At 37.1% G+C, this 20311-nt stretch overlaps 1 protein-coding gene across 1 annotated transcript in view; it reads right to left on the bottom strand.

The window, feature by feature from the left end:
- The window catches only part of LOC132105878 (semaphorin-3C-like), a 66473-nt gene that overhangs the window by 3534 nt on the left and 42628 nt on the right, over nucleotides 1-20311 (bottom strand). The window contains exons 7-16 of the mRNA XM_059511360.1: nucleotides 18513-18632; nucleotides 17821-17963; nucleotides 17498-17612; nucleotides 16163-16232; nucleotides 14826-14970; nucleotides 13809-14031; nucleotides 11270-11358; nucleotides 9577-9618; nucleotides 9242-9399; nucleotides 8336-8403 (exon numbers count right to left, since the gene is read on the bottom strand). Coding sequence (XP_059367343.1) covers nucleotides 8336-8403; nucleotides 9242-9399; nucleotides 9577-9618; nucleotides 11270-11358; nucleotides 13809-14031; nucleotides 14826-14970; nucleotides 16163-16232; nucleotides 17498-17612; nucleotides 17821-17963; nucleotides 18513-18632 — 1173 coding nt within the window. The remainder of the gene's footprint in view (nucleotides 1-8335; nucleotides 8404-9241; nucleotides 9400-9576; nucleotides 9619-11269; nucleotides 11359-13808; nucleotides 14032-14825; nucleotides 14971-16162; nucleotides 16233-17497; nucleotides 17613-17820; nucleotides 17964-18512; nucleotides 18633-20311) is intronic.

The raw sequence follows: 20311 nt of genomic DNA, 5'->3' as shown, positions 1-20311 counted from the left end.
TTAGTGCATCCAGCTGGGCTAATGCTTCCACTCATCGTTAAGATTGCTATTTAATAATTCTGATGCATCTGAAGTGTTGAACTGAGTCATCTGGATCGCTGACAGTATCTGTGCCAATTGTATTCAAATTAACAGGTGTTCTGGTCCCATGACAGATTCTTTCACAAGGAGAGAGAATCAGACAAACATGAGAGATGGGAGGAAACAAGTGGTGGAAGAAGAGAAAGAGAAAGGTGTGAGGCTGCATGACAATTAGCATTAAAGTTAGAAAGAGAAATGTGTGAATCTGCATGTCAATTAGCATTAAAGTTAAGCATCAAAAGTATGCACTCATTTGGAAAATTGTATGTGCATGAAAATAGTATGCAAGTGTTGAATAACTATGCCAACATATCATAAAATGACGTTGATACATGCGCTTTAGCAGTAGCATTGGCTGCATTCACGTTTGAATTAGCATAATTACAAGATGACAACTTTGTGATTCTGCTCTGAGCAGTTCAAAATGATTAGTTTCTATGACAATGTCCATAATGCCAAAATGGTACATTTGGGGCTATGTTGTTGATGAGTAAAATACTTAGTCACTAGATTGATTCAGCTCTAGATGGTCTTGCAAATGATTATTCGTGCCCCAACCAGAAGTGACTTAGTTACTAGCAACACACAATTCGTCCTTCCAATTAGAAAGCAAAAATGCAGTACAATGTGGCAAAGCCAGTCATTTCATTAGAAACCCATGTGATCAGGAATTCCACGTAAGAAAGAACTAAGTTGATCTCGCACTGTGCTAACTAACAGAAAGTTGGTTTGGTTTGAAGTAGGGATGGGCATGATTAATCGATAATTGATCGTTAAGAATTTCTTTGATCACGTTAATTTGTTATCAATTAATCTAATGAATTTTTTTTATCTAATGCATTTTTTTTTTATCTAATGCAGGTTGCGTTGCATAGTGTGAGTCTTGAAGCAATTAAATGAATTTCACTGTGTGGCAGCAATTAAATATTTTACCACCAGGGTGCAATATTTGACACCCTACTCGGTTATCTGTGATCTTCCATTTTGATTTCAAAAGAATAATCATGAAGAGGTCACGGCGAATTGTGGTGTGGGACCATTTTGATTTAAAAAGCGAAATAGTTAACTGCAAACATTGCGATGCCGTATATAAGTACAACACTGCCACGACTCAAATGATGTACCTGTGCATCCCGGCAACGTCAGTTCCCTCAGAGTCGGTGTTTTCGGCGACTGGACTGACGGTCACCAGGTTGCGGTCGCGTCTGACCCCAGATCATGTCAACTTGCTTATATTTCTCAACAAAAATCTGTAGACTCGTGCAGAAGTTGTATGCTAGTTACTAAAGTTAGTTATTTTTCACAAGGCTTTAAGTAGCATAATTTGTTAAGTTAGCGTAATTGTTAGGAAGGCTAATATCTGGCCTTTTCTTCTGGCTTGGATAGTTTTGAGTTACATTTTGACAAAACCTGTCAGATCTTATTATGTAAGTAGTATTATGTTTTTTGTTTAACATCATTCTTTTATTATTATTTTTGGAACAAATAAGGTCTCTGTTTAAGAACGCCGGCTCGCAGATGCAGGTTCCGCTGCTTTAGAGCACCGCATATGCACGCGCATATGTTCGGTTTGCCTTTAACTGTGCCACAAGTTGATCTTGTAATAAAGATCTCACGAAGGAAAAACGCGCTGTATTTTTGTATTCATTGCATTTTTTAATTATAAAAATTAAATAATTATATTATAAAAATATTAATTATTAATGATTAATCCGATAGTCGATCGTTAATTCTCCCGACGATCGACTAAGAAAATTTATTCGAATGCCCATCCCTAGTTTGAAGGTGACATTGTGTGAACGCTGATTCATACAACACTACAGAGTGGACTGTTTTTGCTGACAGAATTTCACTTGTGTGACTGACTAGAGCTGCAACTAACGATTATTTTTTCTGTCGACTACTCTAATTATTTATTGTAATAAAAATAATTGTTAATCTAATGTTCTTTTTTGATTAGCTAATGAATCCTTTGGATAACTTTACAAAAAAATATAAGTACAACTTCTAATATAATATTTCAACCTTTATTCATTTTCAACCAATGTGGTTGAAGTTTTTACAGTAAACAAAAATAAAGAGGCAAAGAAAATTATTTTACTATGGTAAATATGAGTTTACGATAGCGTTTATAATTAAATCACAGTAGCCACAAATTTACAGTTGTCTGAGACGTCATGAAATGTTCTTTAGCATCACAAACTAGGGCAACTTACAGTGCATTCAGGCTATCAATTTTTACCTATGTGTTCCCGGGGAATCGAGCCCCCAACCTTGTGCTTCATAGCGCAATGTTCTACCACTTGAGCTAATCATGGCTAATCATCATCTTTTATGTTTTAAATAAAGCATTTTCTGAGATGCACATTAAACACATAAAACATTAATTTAATTTCTTTTAATTATTGAAAATTTACTTAACTTTTTGGTAAACAAAGGGGATTTACTATAAAAAATAAAACATGGAAGAAATGTTGTGATTTTAAAACTTAAAAAAAAAAAAAAAAAAAAAAAGTTTTTTTTTTTTTAGTAGTAGGCGATGTATATTCTGCTGAACAATAGTCTTTAACCGGACTTATTTTGACGGGCTGACGTACCTTTACAGTTCTGTGTATGTGATTTGACGCTAGTTTTACTCAAATCAAATGGTCAAATACTCATGAAGTGACTGTCAGAGCAGTTCTGGAGATGTTGTTCATGTGTTCACGTCCTTATTTAGAGAGACAGCAGACGCTGAATTCACCGTGAGCTTCATGCGCGCTTCCGTGTGTTTAATGAATGAAGACGCGCTTCTGCTCCATTCATTAACAAAGACACGCAGAACATACAGGATTCATATTTAAACAGACTATTCCGGCTTAATATTTACAGATATTAGTCCATATCGTGATTTGATGTAAGTGCAATGACCTATTTTTGATGAATTTATTCAAAATTTGGCAAATTCCTTGCCATTCTGCGTTAAACTGTAAATTACATTTTTATGACTGGATTCCGCGATTCCCTCCGCGTTTTCTGCATTGCGGAAATCATAGGGCCCTAATTGTGTATGCAAGCTCTATCTTGCAATGGACACACGCCACGACGTTCTCTTTAAGTTTGCCCGCGCCCTCAAATCAAAACACTGCTGACTCCTTGCAGTATGAGATTTCGGAAGCAGCGCTTGTGTCTCCTTCCACTTTGTGGGTGACGTAAACGCGTTGTCACATTAAAAAAAATAATTGCCGAAGAACCTGACGTGAGATTTAAAATAAATTAAAAGAGGCTTCGAGGCAGAGGAATTTGAGGAATCATTTCAGCCCTATCACAAACCATAAAATGTAGTCAGGGTTCTGCTATGGTTTAGCATGGTTCCCAGAGATCTAGAGCTGATTCGGGGTAGCTCGGTGGTTCGTGACTGTTGTCTTTCTTTTAATCAGCTTCATCCTTTCCCGTAACAACGTTGAAAGCTCAGCTAAGATGAAGGAACAGCTGATCATAGCTGTATATGGATTGCCATTTTGAAATAAATTTAGTAGCAGTGCTACTGCAAGCGATTTTAGTGCTGCAAATCCATTTATCCTTTGCTGGAATTTCCACGTCTTCATGGGGGGGAGCTCGTCATGGTTGCTTAGCAACGGCAGACGCCCCAGGGGCGCAACTGCCCGAGCGCTTTGGAAAGAATGAGGCCGGCGACACACTGGATGTGTGGTGCAAGCGTCTCAACTGCGTGGCGTGTCTGTTTTTAATTCGGTTCCCATGTTATCAGGTTAGAGCTTGCAGACTGCCTACGTGAGACGCGCGGGAAATGCGTGCATGCTAGAAATAGAACCGACGCCTATTTTACATGCGACACGCACAAGTTTTGGAAGCGTTTCCAGGCAAAATATAATAGGAAAATGTTTTTTTGAACACAAATACCTATTAATTCATGACATTTTGATATTTGAAAGTCTAGGTTTAGACAAATTCAGATATAAATGTAATTTTAAAAATAAATAAACCATTATTGATTTTCAAATATTGCACCTGTCAAACATAGTCTATTTTGCTGTCAATACTGTTGACTGTGTCCTTTATCAGTAGGCGTAGCTGTAGGTGTGTAAAAAAAAAAGTTGATATTGTTGTCATGAAGATAAGAGCCTGGTCTGTCGGCGGCCTCCCTCTGTCACTTATAGCAGCAGCAGCGCGCCAGCGCCGCATCAGGCACGGTTCTGGTGTGTAAAGACACAGAAAATGCGAGGCAGCCGCCACGATCCTGACACGCAGCAGAGACGCCACGCAGCCAGTGTGTCACCAGCCTGAGAAAGCGGCGCGATTAGCGTTTTCCACGCGTATTTAGGCGCGATATGTGAACGCCCCAACGCGTGTTCGAAACCCGCGCCAACATAGACGTACTTTATTTTATCCTTACTTCAGCCGCTATGGGTGATCATACCAATAGCTTGTAATTTTTACAAGAAAATCAGAATCATGCAATGAGCAAGTAAATAAATGCGTTTATTAGACACTTAATAATATCACATTAGTTTGTGCTTTTAGAATCTGCTGCGGTCGTTCCATCACATCTGCAGCAGAGACCTGAACCAGGAAGTTGCTCGTGCATCGCATTTGTGCTGCCGTGGTACACCATATCGGTTTTGCAAAGGGAACAAAGTGCCATTTTATTTGGCCTCTGTTTGAAGAATTCCCATACTTTTGATAACAGTGGTCTCTGTTTTTGTGATAGAATGCAACTTTTTCTGTCCCCAGTATGCCATTCGCGAGATGTAAACAGTGTGACGCGTCAACGCATTTCACGCACGTCGACGTATTTTTGTAGTCGATGTAATCGATGACGTCGACGCGTCGTTGCAGCACTACTGTTGTCAATCAGTTTTTATTGAAGTTCACCCAAAAATCCTTAATTACTCACCCTCATTTCGTTCTAAACCTGTAAGACCTTCATTCATCTTCTGAACAGAAATTAAGATATTTTTGATGAAATCAGAGAGCAACGCAACTGACATGTTCAAGCCATGTTCAAATAGTCCATCTGTGGTTCAACCTTAATTTTACGAAGAATAACTTTTGTGTGCAGTGAAAAACAAAAATAACATTATTAAATAATTTCTCCTCTTTCAGGTTTGGAACAAAATGCGGGTGAGGAAACGACAGAATTTTAATTTTTAGGTGAACAGAGTTTTCAACTTGCAATTATGCATTTAACCAAATGAAGCTGCAGTTAAAAGAAAAAAAAGCAGAATAGATCAGAAATAGATGCAGTTTTGTAAAACAAAGAAAAAAAAAGAAATGGTAGTTTATGAGAAAATGTTGCAACTATAAGAAACAAAAGGTACAATTGTGAGATATAACATCTCATTATGATATTTAAAGTCGCAATGACTTTGTATCAAAGAAATTGAAATGGTTTTTCCAGCATGCCAGTAACAAAACTGCTTACTGAAAACTTAAAGGGTTAGTTCACCCAGATAGCAAAATTATGTAATTAATAACTTACCCTCATGTTGTTCCAAACCCGTAAGACCTCCGTTTATCTTTGGAACACAGTTTAAGATATTTTAGATTTAGTCAGAGAGCTCTCAGTCCTTCCATTGAAGCTGTGTGTACGGTATACTGTCCATGTCCAGAAAGGTAAGAAAAACATCATCAAAGTAGTCCATGTGACATCAGATGGTCAGTTAGAATTTTTTGAAGCATCGAAAATACATTTTGGTCCAAAAATAGCAAAAACGACGACTTTATTCAGCATTGTCTTCTCTTCCGTGTCTGTTGTGTGAGAGAGTTCAAAACAAAGCAGTCTGGATATCCGGTTCGCGAACGAATCATTCAGTTCACCAAATCGAACTGAATAGTTTTAAACGGTTTGCATTTCTAATACGCATTAATCCACAAATGACTTAAGCTGTTAACTTTTTTAATGTGTCTGGTCACATTCCCTCGGAGTTCAAACAAATCAATATCCTGGAGTAATTCATGTACTCAAACAGTACACTGACTGAACTGCTGTGAAGAGAGAACTGAAGATGAACACCGTGTCATGCCAGGTAAGAAGAATCGAGGAGCCGATGATACTGCGCATGTGTGATTCAGCGTGAAGCTGAAATGTCATCGCAAATGACGCCATTACGTCGAGCGCAAAGGAACCGGTGAACCGTTTTCTTCAACTGGTTTATTGAATCGAACTGTCTGAAAGAACTACTGGTGATCCGAAAACCGATGCAACCGGTTCTTGAATTGTGAACGAGTCAGTCTTTTGTTCGTTATCTGGCTCGGCTCGGTGTTCATCTTCAGTTCTCTCTTCACAGCAGTTCAGTCAGTGTACAGTCGTAGCCAAAAGTTTTGAGAATTACATAAATATTAGTTTTCAAAAAGTTTGCTGCTAAACTGCTTTTAGATCTTTGTTTCAGTTGTTTCTGTGATGTACTGAAATATAATTACAAGCACTTCATACGTTTCAAAGGCTTTTATCGACAATTACATGACATTTATGCAAAAAGTCAGTATTTGCAGTGTTGTCCCTTCTTTTTCAGGACCTCTGCAATTTGACTGGGCATGCTCTCAATCAACTTCTGGGCCAAATCCTGACTGATAGCAACCCATTCTTTCATAATCACTTCTTGGAGTTTGTCAGAATTAGTGGGTTGTTTGTTTGTCCACCCGCCTCTTGAGGATTGACCACAAGTTCTCAATGGGATTAAGATCTGGGGAGTTTCCGGGCCATGGACCCAAAATTTCAACATTCTGGTCCCCGAGCCACTTAGTTATCACTTTTGCCTTATGGCACGGTGCTCCATCATGCTGGAAAATGCATTGTTCTTCACCAAACTGTTGTTGGATTGTTGGAAGAAGTTGCTGTTGGAGGGTGTTTTGGTACCATTCTTTATTCATGGCTGTGTTTTTGGGCAGAATTGTGAGTGAGCCCACTCCCTTGGATGAGAAGCAACCCCACACATGAATGGTGTCAGGATGCTTTACTGTTGGCATGACACAGGACTGATGGTAGCGCTCACCTTTTCTTCTCCGGACAAGCCTTTTTCCAGATGCCCCAAACAATCGGAAAGGGGCTTCATCGGAGAATATGACTTTGCCCCAGTCCTCAGCAGTCCATTCACTATTCTTTCTGCAGAAGATCAATCTGTCCCTGATGTTTTTTTTTTTTTTTTTGGAGAGAAGTGGCTTCTTTGCTGCCCTTCTTGACACCAGGCCATCTTGCAAAAGTCTTGGCCTCACTGTGCGTGCAGATGCGCTCACACCTGCCTGCTGCCATTCCTGAGCAAGCTCTGCACTGGTGGCACTCCGATCCCGCAGCTGAATCCTCTTTAGGAGACGATCCTGGCGCTTGCTGGACTTTCTTGGACACCCTGAAGCCTTCTTTACAAGAATTGAACCTCTTTCCTTGAAGTTCTTGATGATCCTATAAATTGTTGATTTAGGTGCAATGATCTCAGCAGGTCCTTTAATGACAGCAATGAAATGCAGTGGAAAGGTTTTTTTTATGGGATTAAGTTAGTTTTCATGGCAAAGAAGGACTATGCAATTCATCTGATCACTCTTCATAACATTCTGGAGTATATGCAAATTGCTATTATAAAAACTTAAGCAGCAACTTTTCCAATTTCCAATATTTATGTAATTTTCAAAACTGTTGGCCACGACTGTACTGTTTGAGTGCATGCATTACTGCGGGATATTGGTTTGTTTTAACTCAGAGGGAGTGTCAGCCACATTAATCCACAAATGACTTAAGCTGTTAACTTTTTTTAATGCGTATTAGAGATGCGAACAGTTTAAAACGATTCCGTTCGATTTGGAGAACTGAATGATTCGTTCGCGAACCGGATATCCAGACTGCTTTGTTTTGAACTCTCTCACACAACAGACACGGAAGAGAAGACAATGCTGAATAAAGTCGTTGTTTTTGCTATTTTTGGACCAAAATGTATTTTCGATGCTTCAAAAAATTCTAACTGGCCCTCTGATGTCACATGGACTACTTTGATGATGTTTTTCTTACCTTTCTGGACATGGACAATATACCGTACACACAGCTTCAATGGAGGGACTGAGAGCTCTCGGACTAAATCTAAAATATCTTAAACTGTGTTCCAAAGATAAACGGAGGTTTTACGGGTTTGGAACAACATGAGTTATTACGTTAGTACGTTATTAATTACATAATTTTGCTATCTGGGTGAACTAACCCTTTAAATCCTTGTCTCGGCACATAACTTCAGGACTTTATTTGCCTAGTTGACATGCAGGTAGTCATTACCTTTCAGATTGAACCCTCTGCACTGAGTTAGTGGATTCCCATGCATAATATCCTGCCTTCTGCTTCTCCTGGAAAAACATTTACATAGGATGAATCCAACAGATTTTCATATATGCATTCTTTCCTTTCACTTTTGCATTCTCTCACTGCCTGAATGTTTGCACAATATTATTTTTATAATACACATTCCATGTCATGAAATTCAAATTTGAGCTTTTTTCCCATAATTATCTCTATTCAGCTGTTGCAAGTGCAGTGAAATGAAATGTCTGTTTTTCCACTTCAATACTCCGGAATGGATGCTTTGATGGCTGTGCCTTCCATCAATATTTTCCGTACTCAATACATCTGGCATCAAGTAAAACTGTTTGGCTAAGGTATCAGATTAACATGTCCCGTTCTGAAACAAGCCACAGTGTAAATACTTTTGAATATGTAATATGTGGGCTGTTCTGTTAGAGAGACAAGCTGTATGTGTGCAGTCTAAGTTCCAGAGACTGAATGGTTTCTGAAGTGTTGTCACACAGTTGCCAAAGTGTTCGGAGTGATTTTTTACTGCATTGCTATGCAGTTGCAAGGGTGTTTTATGGTAGTTGCTTACTGGCCCAAGTCAGAAATGCCCACCCGCCTCAAGTCTTTGTTATTGTAGTCCCTCGATATTTAAATCTGTTTCATCGTCTGCCAGGAAAATCTTGGGCCAGAACTCTTTAAAATGTAATAGTGACAAAATGAATTTTAATATGTAGGTTTAGGGGTTTGCACAAATTCCACAAATAATCTTTCAACCCAGACTGTGTCTCTTTATGACTAAATGAAACCAAAGCTGCATCTCCTCATTTATTTCTGTCCCACTGCTGCTGCAGTTTATGCCACCCTAAGAGTGTGTGTGTGTGTGTGTGTGTGTACCTCTTGCCAGTAGGGTAGAATCGAGAACAGCTGAGCCCATCCCAGGCACAGTACGGGTCCCGCGCTAAACAGCAGTCTGCACAAGCAGAGCCGTATGCCATGCAGCGGTGCAAAGACACCTGGGAGACTCCGTGTTCAGAGCTAACATACAGCTGTTGCTGTAACACATACAAGCCCGATATCTTAAAAGCTGTTCCTTTAACCCACAGGACTGGTGACAAGATAATTAACCAGAATTAAAGTAACAGCATTTCCCCCACCACCCACACTTACTATATGTAGCACTTAATCACACAAATGGAGCTATAGATGAAAGCGCTACGAAATGTAGTTACCTTTTTAGATGAGATTCTTAGGTTGGTGATAGGAGATTGCTTCTGAAATTCAAAAAAGAAATTGGGTGAATGTTGTTTTTTTTTGTTTTTGTTTTTTTTTTTATACAAAAAATAAATAAAATACAATTCATGCATTGCCTATTCCTATGAACATTTACATATTCATTTTCAAAATTATTTATTTTTATTTATATATTATTTCTTTATGGTCCACTCCTATTTTATCTGCGCTGCACTGGTTACCCATCAAATATTACTTGTGTATAAAGCCCTCAAGTCAGTCCTTACACCCCTTTCTAGAACATTGAGATCCAGTGACCTCGGTTTACTCATTGTGCCTAGATCTAGATTTTAAAAAATGAGGTGATCACGCTTTCACAACTGCAGGTCTAAAACTCTGGAACAGGTTACCTCTTCATATTAGATTAGCCCCCTCTATTTCTGCTTTTTAAGTCTGCTCTGAAGACGTATCTATTCTCTCGCTTTCAATACCCCTTGATCATTGGTTCAATAAAGCAATAAGCCCCAAGAAGCTGTGGTCTATAATGGATTTAAAACATCTAAGGGGTGTTGTTACGCACGACGCGAAGTGGAATAAGTAATGTGTTGTATATTGAATTAAATTTTTTGTGTTGAAAAATGTCAAGGTGGTATAACTGTAAGAATTTTATGTAATTCTATACAAATATTTTCAACAATGTAGAGTCAGTGTGGTACAACCATCATGGAATATCTGTTGGTACCGGGTTTCATTTCATTTTCATGATTTTTATTGAAATACTCAATTCTATTTCATAATTCCTTTTTTTTTGTGGCAGTGCATCAAGCTTGTCACATGACACTTCTCAGTCACAATAACACCGTACGACTGATGTTATGGTTTGAGTCCAAATATTCATAAGCTTGTTAACTAGATTGTGAAATATGTGGTATTCATATTTGCACGCAATGGTGAGAAATATAAGTAAATATAATCTGTGCTTTAAACACCTTATTATGATCATGTTAGTTGAACGTCTATACTGTAGATGCCATAATGTTTGTTTGTATTGTAACTCCAAAAATTGCAATGTCAAATGGTATAACCCCAAGGAAATGTCATGGTATTCATGACTCAAAAATGTATGTTTGTAAAAGCAATAACAAACGTGTTAACTTTTGGAGGGAAAATGTTTACTTTTCACTTGATGGTTACACCATTTGACAATTTTACAAATATAACATTTCTGAAAGCTGGACATATGTTCTAAAATACATTTGTAAAAAGATTTAGCTTTTCATTATAATGGACATCCTTAGGCTATTTGCCATTTGAATCAATCAAAAGAAACCACAATTTTAAAAGCAAAATCGCCTATTTAGGGTGGTTTTGAGTTTCTATGTGCAAATTTGTGAGTGTGTGTGTTCAGATGCCAAATTAAACATCCCACTGAGCTGTGTGTGTGTGTGGCATTCCATAGTCCATGAATTGATTCAATATGCCCTAAACCTATTTTGACAATTTCGAGCTACTCAAAGCAGATCATAAGAAAGCTCACGGAGTAACCTTTTCCTCACCTCATGCCCAGTCTTTGTACCCATTAAAAATCTTCCTTCCCTTAGAACAACACAGAGTTTTAATAAACGCTTTGTGGCACTGCCAGCTCTGCTCCTCTAGATACTTTGATGTGTGATGTGTGGCGAGAACTCAGACCTTAAACACTTCCAGCTCCTCCAGGATTAGATCCTCATCCAAAGAGCCGTTTGACGGCAGAACCACGACCTTCTGCACCGTGCCTTTATCTGTGAGCAGAATATCAGAACATCAGGAGAGCATTGGACAGTCTGGAAAGGAAAAACAACTTTGATAATGTGGTGGGGTTTTGAACTGCTTATGAACTCAACTTTCCATCAGTCTCAGATTTTCTCTTTGAAATATTTTAGCTTGTGTTTGTGTATCTAGGTTGGTTTATGATGTTGTTGAGCATCTGTTCTGAGAGTCAGATCTGCAAACTAGACTTCAGAGGAAAATGTGTGGTTACCAAGGTGTTCTGGGTTGTTGCTAGGTGATTTTTCACGTCAAAAGAGCCCACCATCTAGTCCCTAGATATGGCCTGTGGCCCTATTTCAATACAAGTCTAAGCATTTTTAGGGTTTTTTGCCATCTGCCTGGTGGAAATAATTTATTGGATATCTTAAACCGTAGAGTTTGATGGCATTAGCAGCTTATGAACATTAAGTGTCAAGCTTATCCATTCTGTGAGGTCATGATAGGTGTGTATATTTAGCTCCAGATCCTCAGAGAGAAGGACGATGGAGAATTCAGCTCAAATCTCTGGAAATTCCCATTTTAAATAGGCAAAATTTCTAGACGAAACCCTGCCAAGGAGCAGACAGGCCACTCCGCACAATGCTCCTGGCTTTCCGTCAGGAATTTTGATCGGCAAATACAAACAGCTGTGATTTTGATTTCTCTCCAAATGTCCCTATCCCCGTTCCCTAGTAACCGCTGAGCCTGTCTGCTGTCGTGTCTCTGAGTCTGTTCTCAGAGAAACACACACGCTTTCTTTCATTCTTCCATTGCCATCACAAAAGTTAATACCGTGTCTTGTGCTGTGACACGGCAGGAATCATAATATCTTTCATTTAAGTGATACAGAAGAGAGAGAGATGTTTTCAGTATGTTAAAGATGATTAGATGATGATATTTGTGCAGCTTGTGTAGACTCTCTGCCCTCTAGTGGCAGACGGATTTATGTCTATGATTTCTGGATGCGTTATTTCTGAAAGGGATGGAATGGTATATATTATATAAAATAACTATTTTTAAAATTAAATTTTTATATTATTGTATTGAATATACTTTACAGTAGTGAAAACATTTCCCACAATATTTCTGCTTGTGACAGCTAAAGAACATTTTTAAGAAATATGATTTATTGTATTTAAGCATTATAATCAAATTAATATTAAATAATTAATAATAATAATTTGAATATGAATTGTATATGGAAGCTTGTTCCCACCACTGAATAAAAATGGACTTTTTATCTCGCAATTCTGACACCTTTTCTTAATTCTATGATACAAATTACAACCTTTTCTTTCAGAACTGCATGATATGAACTTTTATAAACCATTCTGAGAAATAAAGTTAAAATTGTGAGATACAAGCTATATCAGTCTTTTTCCTCTTCACAATTCTGATTTCACTGCAAGATTAAAACTCACAATTTGGAGAAAGTTAGAATTGCGAGTTTATATCTTTTTATATTGGTTTCTCACATTCACGAGTTTGTGTAAAGCAATTCTGACTTAATTTCTCGCAACTGCAAGTTTTTATGTCAAAATCCTGCAAATTATGACTTTTTATATCTTGCAGTTGTGAGTTTATATCACCCAATTCTTAATTTATCAAAATTGCGATCATTCAAGTGTGAGCGGAAAATAGCCGGGAATTTTGAGAAATTATTATAAAGCAATTACCTTTTTTAATTTAATATTCAGTGGCAGAAATGGGCCTTCCATTAGAATTATACAAAACTTTTTAAGTAAAATAATAAATATAATACAATTCAAGTATTATTGTTAAGTCATCCTGTGGCCCCCTTGGAAGTTTGAAGTTTGTTGGACCGTGACCCCCTTACTGAGAATCACTGCTTTAAAATATAGTATAGGGGAAAATGGGACATGTTGAAGGCCAGATTCAAGCCTGCATCACCCACCAAAGCTCAATGGTTGATGAGCATGTACGCTAACTGCTGCAACGTGTCTCCTAAAACGCAATTTGAAAAACAGATGAAGATAAGATTATATTTATATGGTATTTTATATAGGATTATAAGGAACATGGCTCTGGTATGTTTTATATAATGTGAACTGTATGTTATGGTATGAAGCGGTATAACAGTCGAGTGCGTGCTTACTGCCATAATTTAATAAAGTGCAGTATAATTTTAAATTATTTTAGGTGAAATATAATTTAACTGACAAATTACTTTCAGTAAAATGTTATCAGTCAGGAAAACAAATTCCAACTTTTCTGCATTTCTCATTTTTAAGTGGAAAGAGCTGTTTAGTCTGTTGAAAAGGTCAACAGGCAGTCAAGCAAAGTTAAGTGTTCCAGTTCCTTCCATAAACAGATTAGATGAGGTGGTTGTTGAAATATATTGTGGAACATTTGAACTGGACTGGTTTAATTTTTAGAATGGTCATTTATTTTTGTTAAGATTTGTCATAGTGCGGGGTTTTACCTGTGCCCAGAAATAGAACCTGGTAGTGTCCGTCCACAGCAGTGACCTGGTCCACAGCTATAGAGGTGTATTTATAATCGGCATGTGTCCGCACCACCAGAGGTTTCCTTCCGACCGGGTAGATGGGGTTAAACATGACGGGGTGATTCCTCACGAACGTCACCACATCATCTGGAAACTCTTTAGTGCTCTGGGTATGAGGGGTGAACGCGCCACCAGGACACTGACAGGAAGAGGATAAAACTGTTTAAAGCTTAGACAATCGTGCTGTAGATTATGAAAGCTTTATCACATCAATTGGGTCTTTTTGTCACTCAAACTAAAACTAATATTAATTTTTGAGTCTTTGTCTCAAGCGAGTGTACGTCATTTTAAAAATCCAGGCATCAAGTGGGGAATAAACCCTTTGTGGCTCTTTAACATTATGCTGACTGGACACATAATAATAATAATAATAATAATAATAATAATAATAATAATTTAGTGTTGCATTGATAAAATTACACCATTCTATATGTTTTTATAGAAAAATATTATTAAAGATTCTCATCTCATCATTTATTTGACAAATAAGTGACCATAAAATGCCTTTCCAACAGGGGATAGACCTCAAACTACAAATTTCATGTAAATACTAAACTGGAAAAAAAAAAATTTTTTTTTAAATTACCTTAAATTATAAGCTTTTGTAACCGAGGATTGACCAGAAAATAATGAGTGCAAATACTTAATCGATAACTCAACTTGAAAAACTATATTTTATATTATATTATTCAAATAGTACTATTCTATATAATTTTGGTAAATTATTATTAAAAGGCATCACAAAAATGACCTTGAAATATAAGCCTCACAGAGGATAGACCAGAAATAAAATGATTATTTCGGGAAACATTTCTCACCTACAATTATTTGTCTTTTCAACGAAACTGTGTAAATTGCAAATATTTACTCCGTTTAATGGTGTTATAAGCAGAGTGACTGTACCAAGGCAGGACATGAATATGTGTGACTCACAGTTCCCGGTCGTGGGTATGGGATCCGGCCCTGGAAAGCCACCCACTGGAAGTTGGGTCCTTCCCTGTGTGCGAACGGTCCATTGAAGACCGTCAGGATGTCGGCCATGTTGTAAACACAGACAGCAGAACCTCTGAACACAGAACTGGATGAAATAAAACAAAACACGCAGAGCTATTTAACATGAAGCAAGTCAGATGGCAAAAGACAGTCTTGCACTTCCTTTCTAAGCATTTGGATGGAAGGGATGATGTAACCTGGTTACACTGGAGACTCAATCCTCAGAGAGAAAAATGCCACATAAAGGAAAGGGGACACCACTTTGGTTACACTCTGGGATGAAGTGTGGTTTGGGTGGACATCCTAGATTTTTATCAGACAGCAAGACAAAGAATTTCTTTGTTTGGTCACAAAACAAAGGAAAAGAGACTAAATATGATGATTAATAACAGAGCATGGCACGGACAAAGAAGCTGTTGCTGTTTGGATTGGCCTCATTAGGAAAACCACACAGATTTAACGTGGATGGAGAATGAACCACGGCTCGAAAACCTTGACCGAAATCTCACCTCATTTAACCACAACTCACGTACACACACGCCCCGACATACACTCATTCAAACCCACCATAACAAGCATATTGAAATTACCCATATCTGAACTCTTTCACCTAAACAATGAGATAATCAATGAAGACCACTGGCTTCTCGCATCTTTCTCTTGAGGAAGAAAAAAACAACTCAAAAAGACATTTCAACGTCTTTAACTGTGCTACAATCAAATGAATGTTTCTTATCCAGTACTTCAAAAGTAAAATGATTGGAGTTATGCTTGTTGGTTGTGTCAAAATGTGCCGTTACTTTATAATCATTTTCAAGCAAGGGAGGGGTTTGGAAAAATTCATTGCTGAGCAAATCGTTTGGGAGTCGTTGAGCAAGTTTTACTTGCATGCATGTCAACCTGTTGTTGGGGACTCCCAAAACCAAAATATGAACTTTTCATTATCCATAATAGGGGCACTTAAAAAATAAATAAAATCACGCTGCATATTACACACTCTTGCTGCGTGACTGGCCAATTTAAATGATTCAGACCACCCAGATGTCCGTTTCATCATGGTGAAAAGCTGTTGGATGAACTAAAATTAGATATTTGTTTGTAAAGGAGTGACCGTTCCCTTCCTTTACCGCCTTCAGGTGTGATCACATTTTCCCAGAAACCCTGTCATCCCCTCCGCTCCAACCCTGTCTGACCTATACTTGGCAAATACACACACAAACATGCGCACGCATATACACACACATTAACGGCAAGCTCAGTATTGCTATTGGCTTTACCTTGTAGAGGTGAAAACTCCAAAGATGAGGAGGCCCTTTGGGTGGTCCGTCTCCAATAAAAACACATTCTCTGGAAGGAAGGACACAAACACTCACTCAATAACTGAACATCTGTCCCACAACATTGTAACACGGTTCTAGCTTGACCTAACGAGAATAAAACAGGTGTACGCGTGTAAATTCATCACAAGCTTTAACCCTCCAGTGTAAACGGTTTGTGCTGAGTGTTTTATGATCGTAAAAGGATTTTAATGAGGTGAAAAGCTAGACCCGTTGTTGGATACTGACAAACACCAGTTCATGGTTAATGACCAGTAATTATAGAAAGCTGTTTAACTAGAACGTGAAATTTGTAAGGCTTTTGAGGGAGTGCTTTGGGTTAAATACAGGTTAAGAACTAACAACACCGTATCTAATTAGGGTACAATGGGGTTAAATGCCCCTTGGGATTTTTTTCTAGTCCTAAAATATATGGCAGTCATATAAAATGTATATCTTGTTGCTGAATACAAATACATAAAATATATGCATTGTATTAAAATAAATGAATGTTTAAAAGAAATTTGTTTTAATTTTAACAATTTAAATTATAAAGGAAGCCTTTATATCGACAGCCTGGGGACTTGATTTTAGTGATAAACATTATCAGAATATTTGAAGTCTTTTGATATCTAAGATTTATAATTTTTTTAAGTAAATTTTCAGTAACACTATATTTTAAGGTGTCCTTATTACACACTTATTGGGTGTGGGTTAGATTACAGTATTTGTAACTAGATGTACTATAATAACAATATATAACAATAGGAGTCTATTCAATGACCCCATTTACTGTAGATTTTGGTCCCCATGAGGAAAACTTTTTTTTTTTTTGCAAATCTAGAAAATAGCTTATGAGTTTTAAATAGCTTAAAATAGTTTTGAGTGAAGTGTAGGGTTAGGGGATATAAATTACAGTTTGGACGCTATAAAAACTATTGCATTTAGGGAATATCCCCATAAAACTTGGAAACTCAAAAACAAGAGCACACACACACACACACACTCATATTAAGCACACAACTCTGTATAATGGCATGGGTATGACACAGAGGTGTGGACACAAGGAGAGGGTGACTTATGAGGACATAACCCATGTCCCCATTTTTCAAAACGCTTATAAATCATACAGAATGAGTTTTTTTGAGAAAGTAAAAATGCACAAAGTTTCCTGTGAGGGTTAGGATTAGGTGTAGGGTTGGTGAAGGGCCATACAATATACAGTTTGTACAGTATAAAAACCATTACGCCTATGGGATGTCCCCACTTTTCACAAAAACAAACGAGTTCTCTCACCGAGCTCATCAAAGTGGGTCTCTGTACCGTCGTCCTCTAGAACCGAACATACCAGACGAGCCTTCAGAAATGTGGTCCACTTGTTCACCAGACTGCGTTGACCACCGGTGTCATTCTAAATAGAATGTACAATGACTTAAAATAAATCATTAATACAGTTATATATTATACGGTTCATATTAATGATGTAACTGTTTAAAAAAGATCGAGATCGCACTTGTATCAAATTCCTTTAAAAAAAAAGTACCTCCCCTGAACATGATTGTACTGTATAACTTGTAAACAGTGACAGATTGACATGATACTCAAACACACAAACTTACAGGGCAGACTCGAGCCACCATAGCGTGGATGTTCTTAGTGTTTCCACTACTGTCTGTCAGTCTCTCACGCAGGAAGAAGTAAAGCTTGGCGTCGTTTGGGTCTGAGCCGTCAGGAATCAAGTGTGCATCGATGAACACTGGCTCTAGTCAAAATAGAAGAACAACTACAGCTTAAACACTCAATTTGCTCTACATCAACCACAAAAGAGAAATAAGTATAATTTCATGCTTGAAGAATCAAACATCTCTGCATGGTGCTAATGCCTAAGTTTATATGAAACACAATACAGCTGCTGGTGAACTGAGTGAAGAAAATCTCTCTCACAGATCCAGACCAAATATGTGTTTCATTGTGTATATTTGGATTGTATCACACAAAACATAATGTGACCTCTTGAGAAAACCGTTATGCATGTACAATATGTTTTCATTTTCCTGGTGGAATCATCGTAAACCGATACTGAGTCTATCCTGTCTTCAGCTATTTCCTTTGACGTGGGCAAAGATGGTTTTTACTTTGTGGTTTGTGTATTATTTGACTGAAATGGCATGGAACGTGAACATGTAATTTAATGCGCCACATAAATAATTATTTGTAGCGTCAAGAAAACATTATGCACAATTTTCTGACAGAATAGTATAATAATGCAGACAAGAAGAATAATGGATCAAATAAAATGTAGGGTTTGTACCGCTCAGCCATTTGGAGTTATGTTGGTCCGTCCTCACAGCGTTCCTTGTGGTCAGGCTCCTGAAGATGGCCGCGTCTGTCCCCATGAAGTCAATGTACATGCCAGAGAACAGCTCCTGATCTAACCACAAATAGAAACGTGTCCTACAGATTTTGCATGTTCAGTGAAAATCTTTTCACATTTTTATGACATTACATTACATTAGATTGTCATTTAGCAGACACTTTTTATTGTGCTAGATGTGGATTTTATCTTCTCAGATGAATAGTAAGGTTGGTGAATTAAACTAGGAAAGACAATAGATTAGAAAAAAGTTATCAGGATTCATTTTATGTAGTTAATGTGATTTTTAATTGTGAATTTGATTTCACATTCAGTTATTAATTAATAGTTGTGCTGACAAATGATTAATCGCATCCAAAATAAGTTTTTGTTTGCATAATATATGTATGTGTGCTGTGTATATTTATTATGTACACGCATGCATATATATTTCAGAAAAATTGTTTATACTGTATATTAAATATATGTATTTATAACATAAAGGACGTGAATATAAATATAGATGTGAATACATGTAAATATTTTCTAAATATGGGTGTGTATTTATATATACATAATAAATATACACAGAACACACATATATAATAATGCAAACAAAAAATACAAATATATTTCTCCTATAAGTTTTAATAAATTCAGTTCCTCATTTTAAATCTATTGATGTGGATGGAAATTAAATAAATAATTAAATAACTTTTCCATGTGTAAAATGTTTTTGCTTTGACATTTCTATGAATTTGCAGCTTCAATAATATTGTAATTCAATGTTATTACAATTCCACTCTAAAAAAGGAAGTATAAATGATTTTGCTTGTGTTAAATGTCCCTTCTGGCTATTGATTTATGAATAAATTACCCATAAAAAATATAACTTATTTTCCAACTATTGCTTCACTGTGTTCACCAATCTGTTCCAGTTGTGTTTTATTAATCTCACTGAACAGATCGAAACTATTCTGATGTCAACTCTAATAAATGCATTAATGTACTGTAGTTAAAAGTTTTTAAACATTTACTTATATTCGTTAACACTTTAAACTTTGACAACCCTGTTTAAAATACCTTTTGTAAGCACACTGCATATAACGTATAAAAAAATGGCTAAAACACATCTGTCTGTTAAATACGAGATTTATGGATTTATTGTGGCTGTACATTTCTCTGCGGTGCGTTTTACTAATGACCTGCTCAAGTCTCCATTCCCCAAATCTCTCCTTCCTTTCATCAGTGCACTACTCTATCACTTCATCACTCCATATTGCTGGGCCCTGGGGTCGACGTGTGGATAGGGGCCAAGTGTATGATGGAAATTGTCAGACGGACATCAGACTGAGAAAGCTGTAGGCGGTCAAGTCAAGGACCGTCAGTCTTTGATGGCGTCTAGACAGTTAGGAACTGTTCTACTTAATGGAATAACCACTTAAAACTTTCTCTTAAACAGATGACTCAACGATGACCTATAATGTATATTAGGTATGCGTGTGTGCGTTCTTTTTTTTTTTGGTAGGTGAGTTTGTGTGACATGCAATTAGTTCTTAATGAGGTAAAAACTGGGAGATGATGGCATGTGTGTTTTAGGGTAATTATAGTTAATTCAAATTAAAGCGTTAAAAAAGGAAATTGAAGTAAACCATAAACTTTACATGAAATGATAGTTGCCAAGGATAAATTTTTTGTTTTCATTTAGTTTAACATTCTGCTAGAAGACCTAAACTAAAAATAAAATAATAATTTGA

The sequence above is a fragment of the Carassius carassius genome, chromosome 26 (genome assembly GCF_963082965.1).
Source record: "Carassius carassius chromosome 26, fCarCar2.1, whole genome shotgun sequence".
Classification (NCBI taxonomy): Eukaryota; Metazoa; Chordata; class Actinopteri; order Cypriniformes; family Cyprinidae; genus Carassius; species Carassius carassius.
The sequence above is the reverse complement of the archived record's forward strand: the minus strand, read 5'-3'. Positions and strand labels throughout refer to the sequence as shown.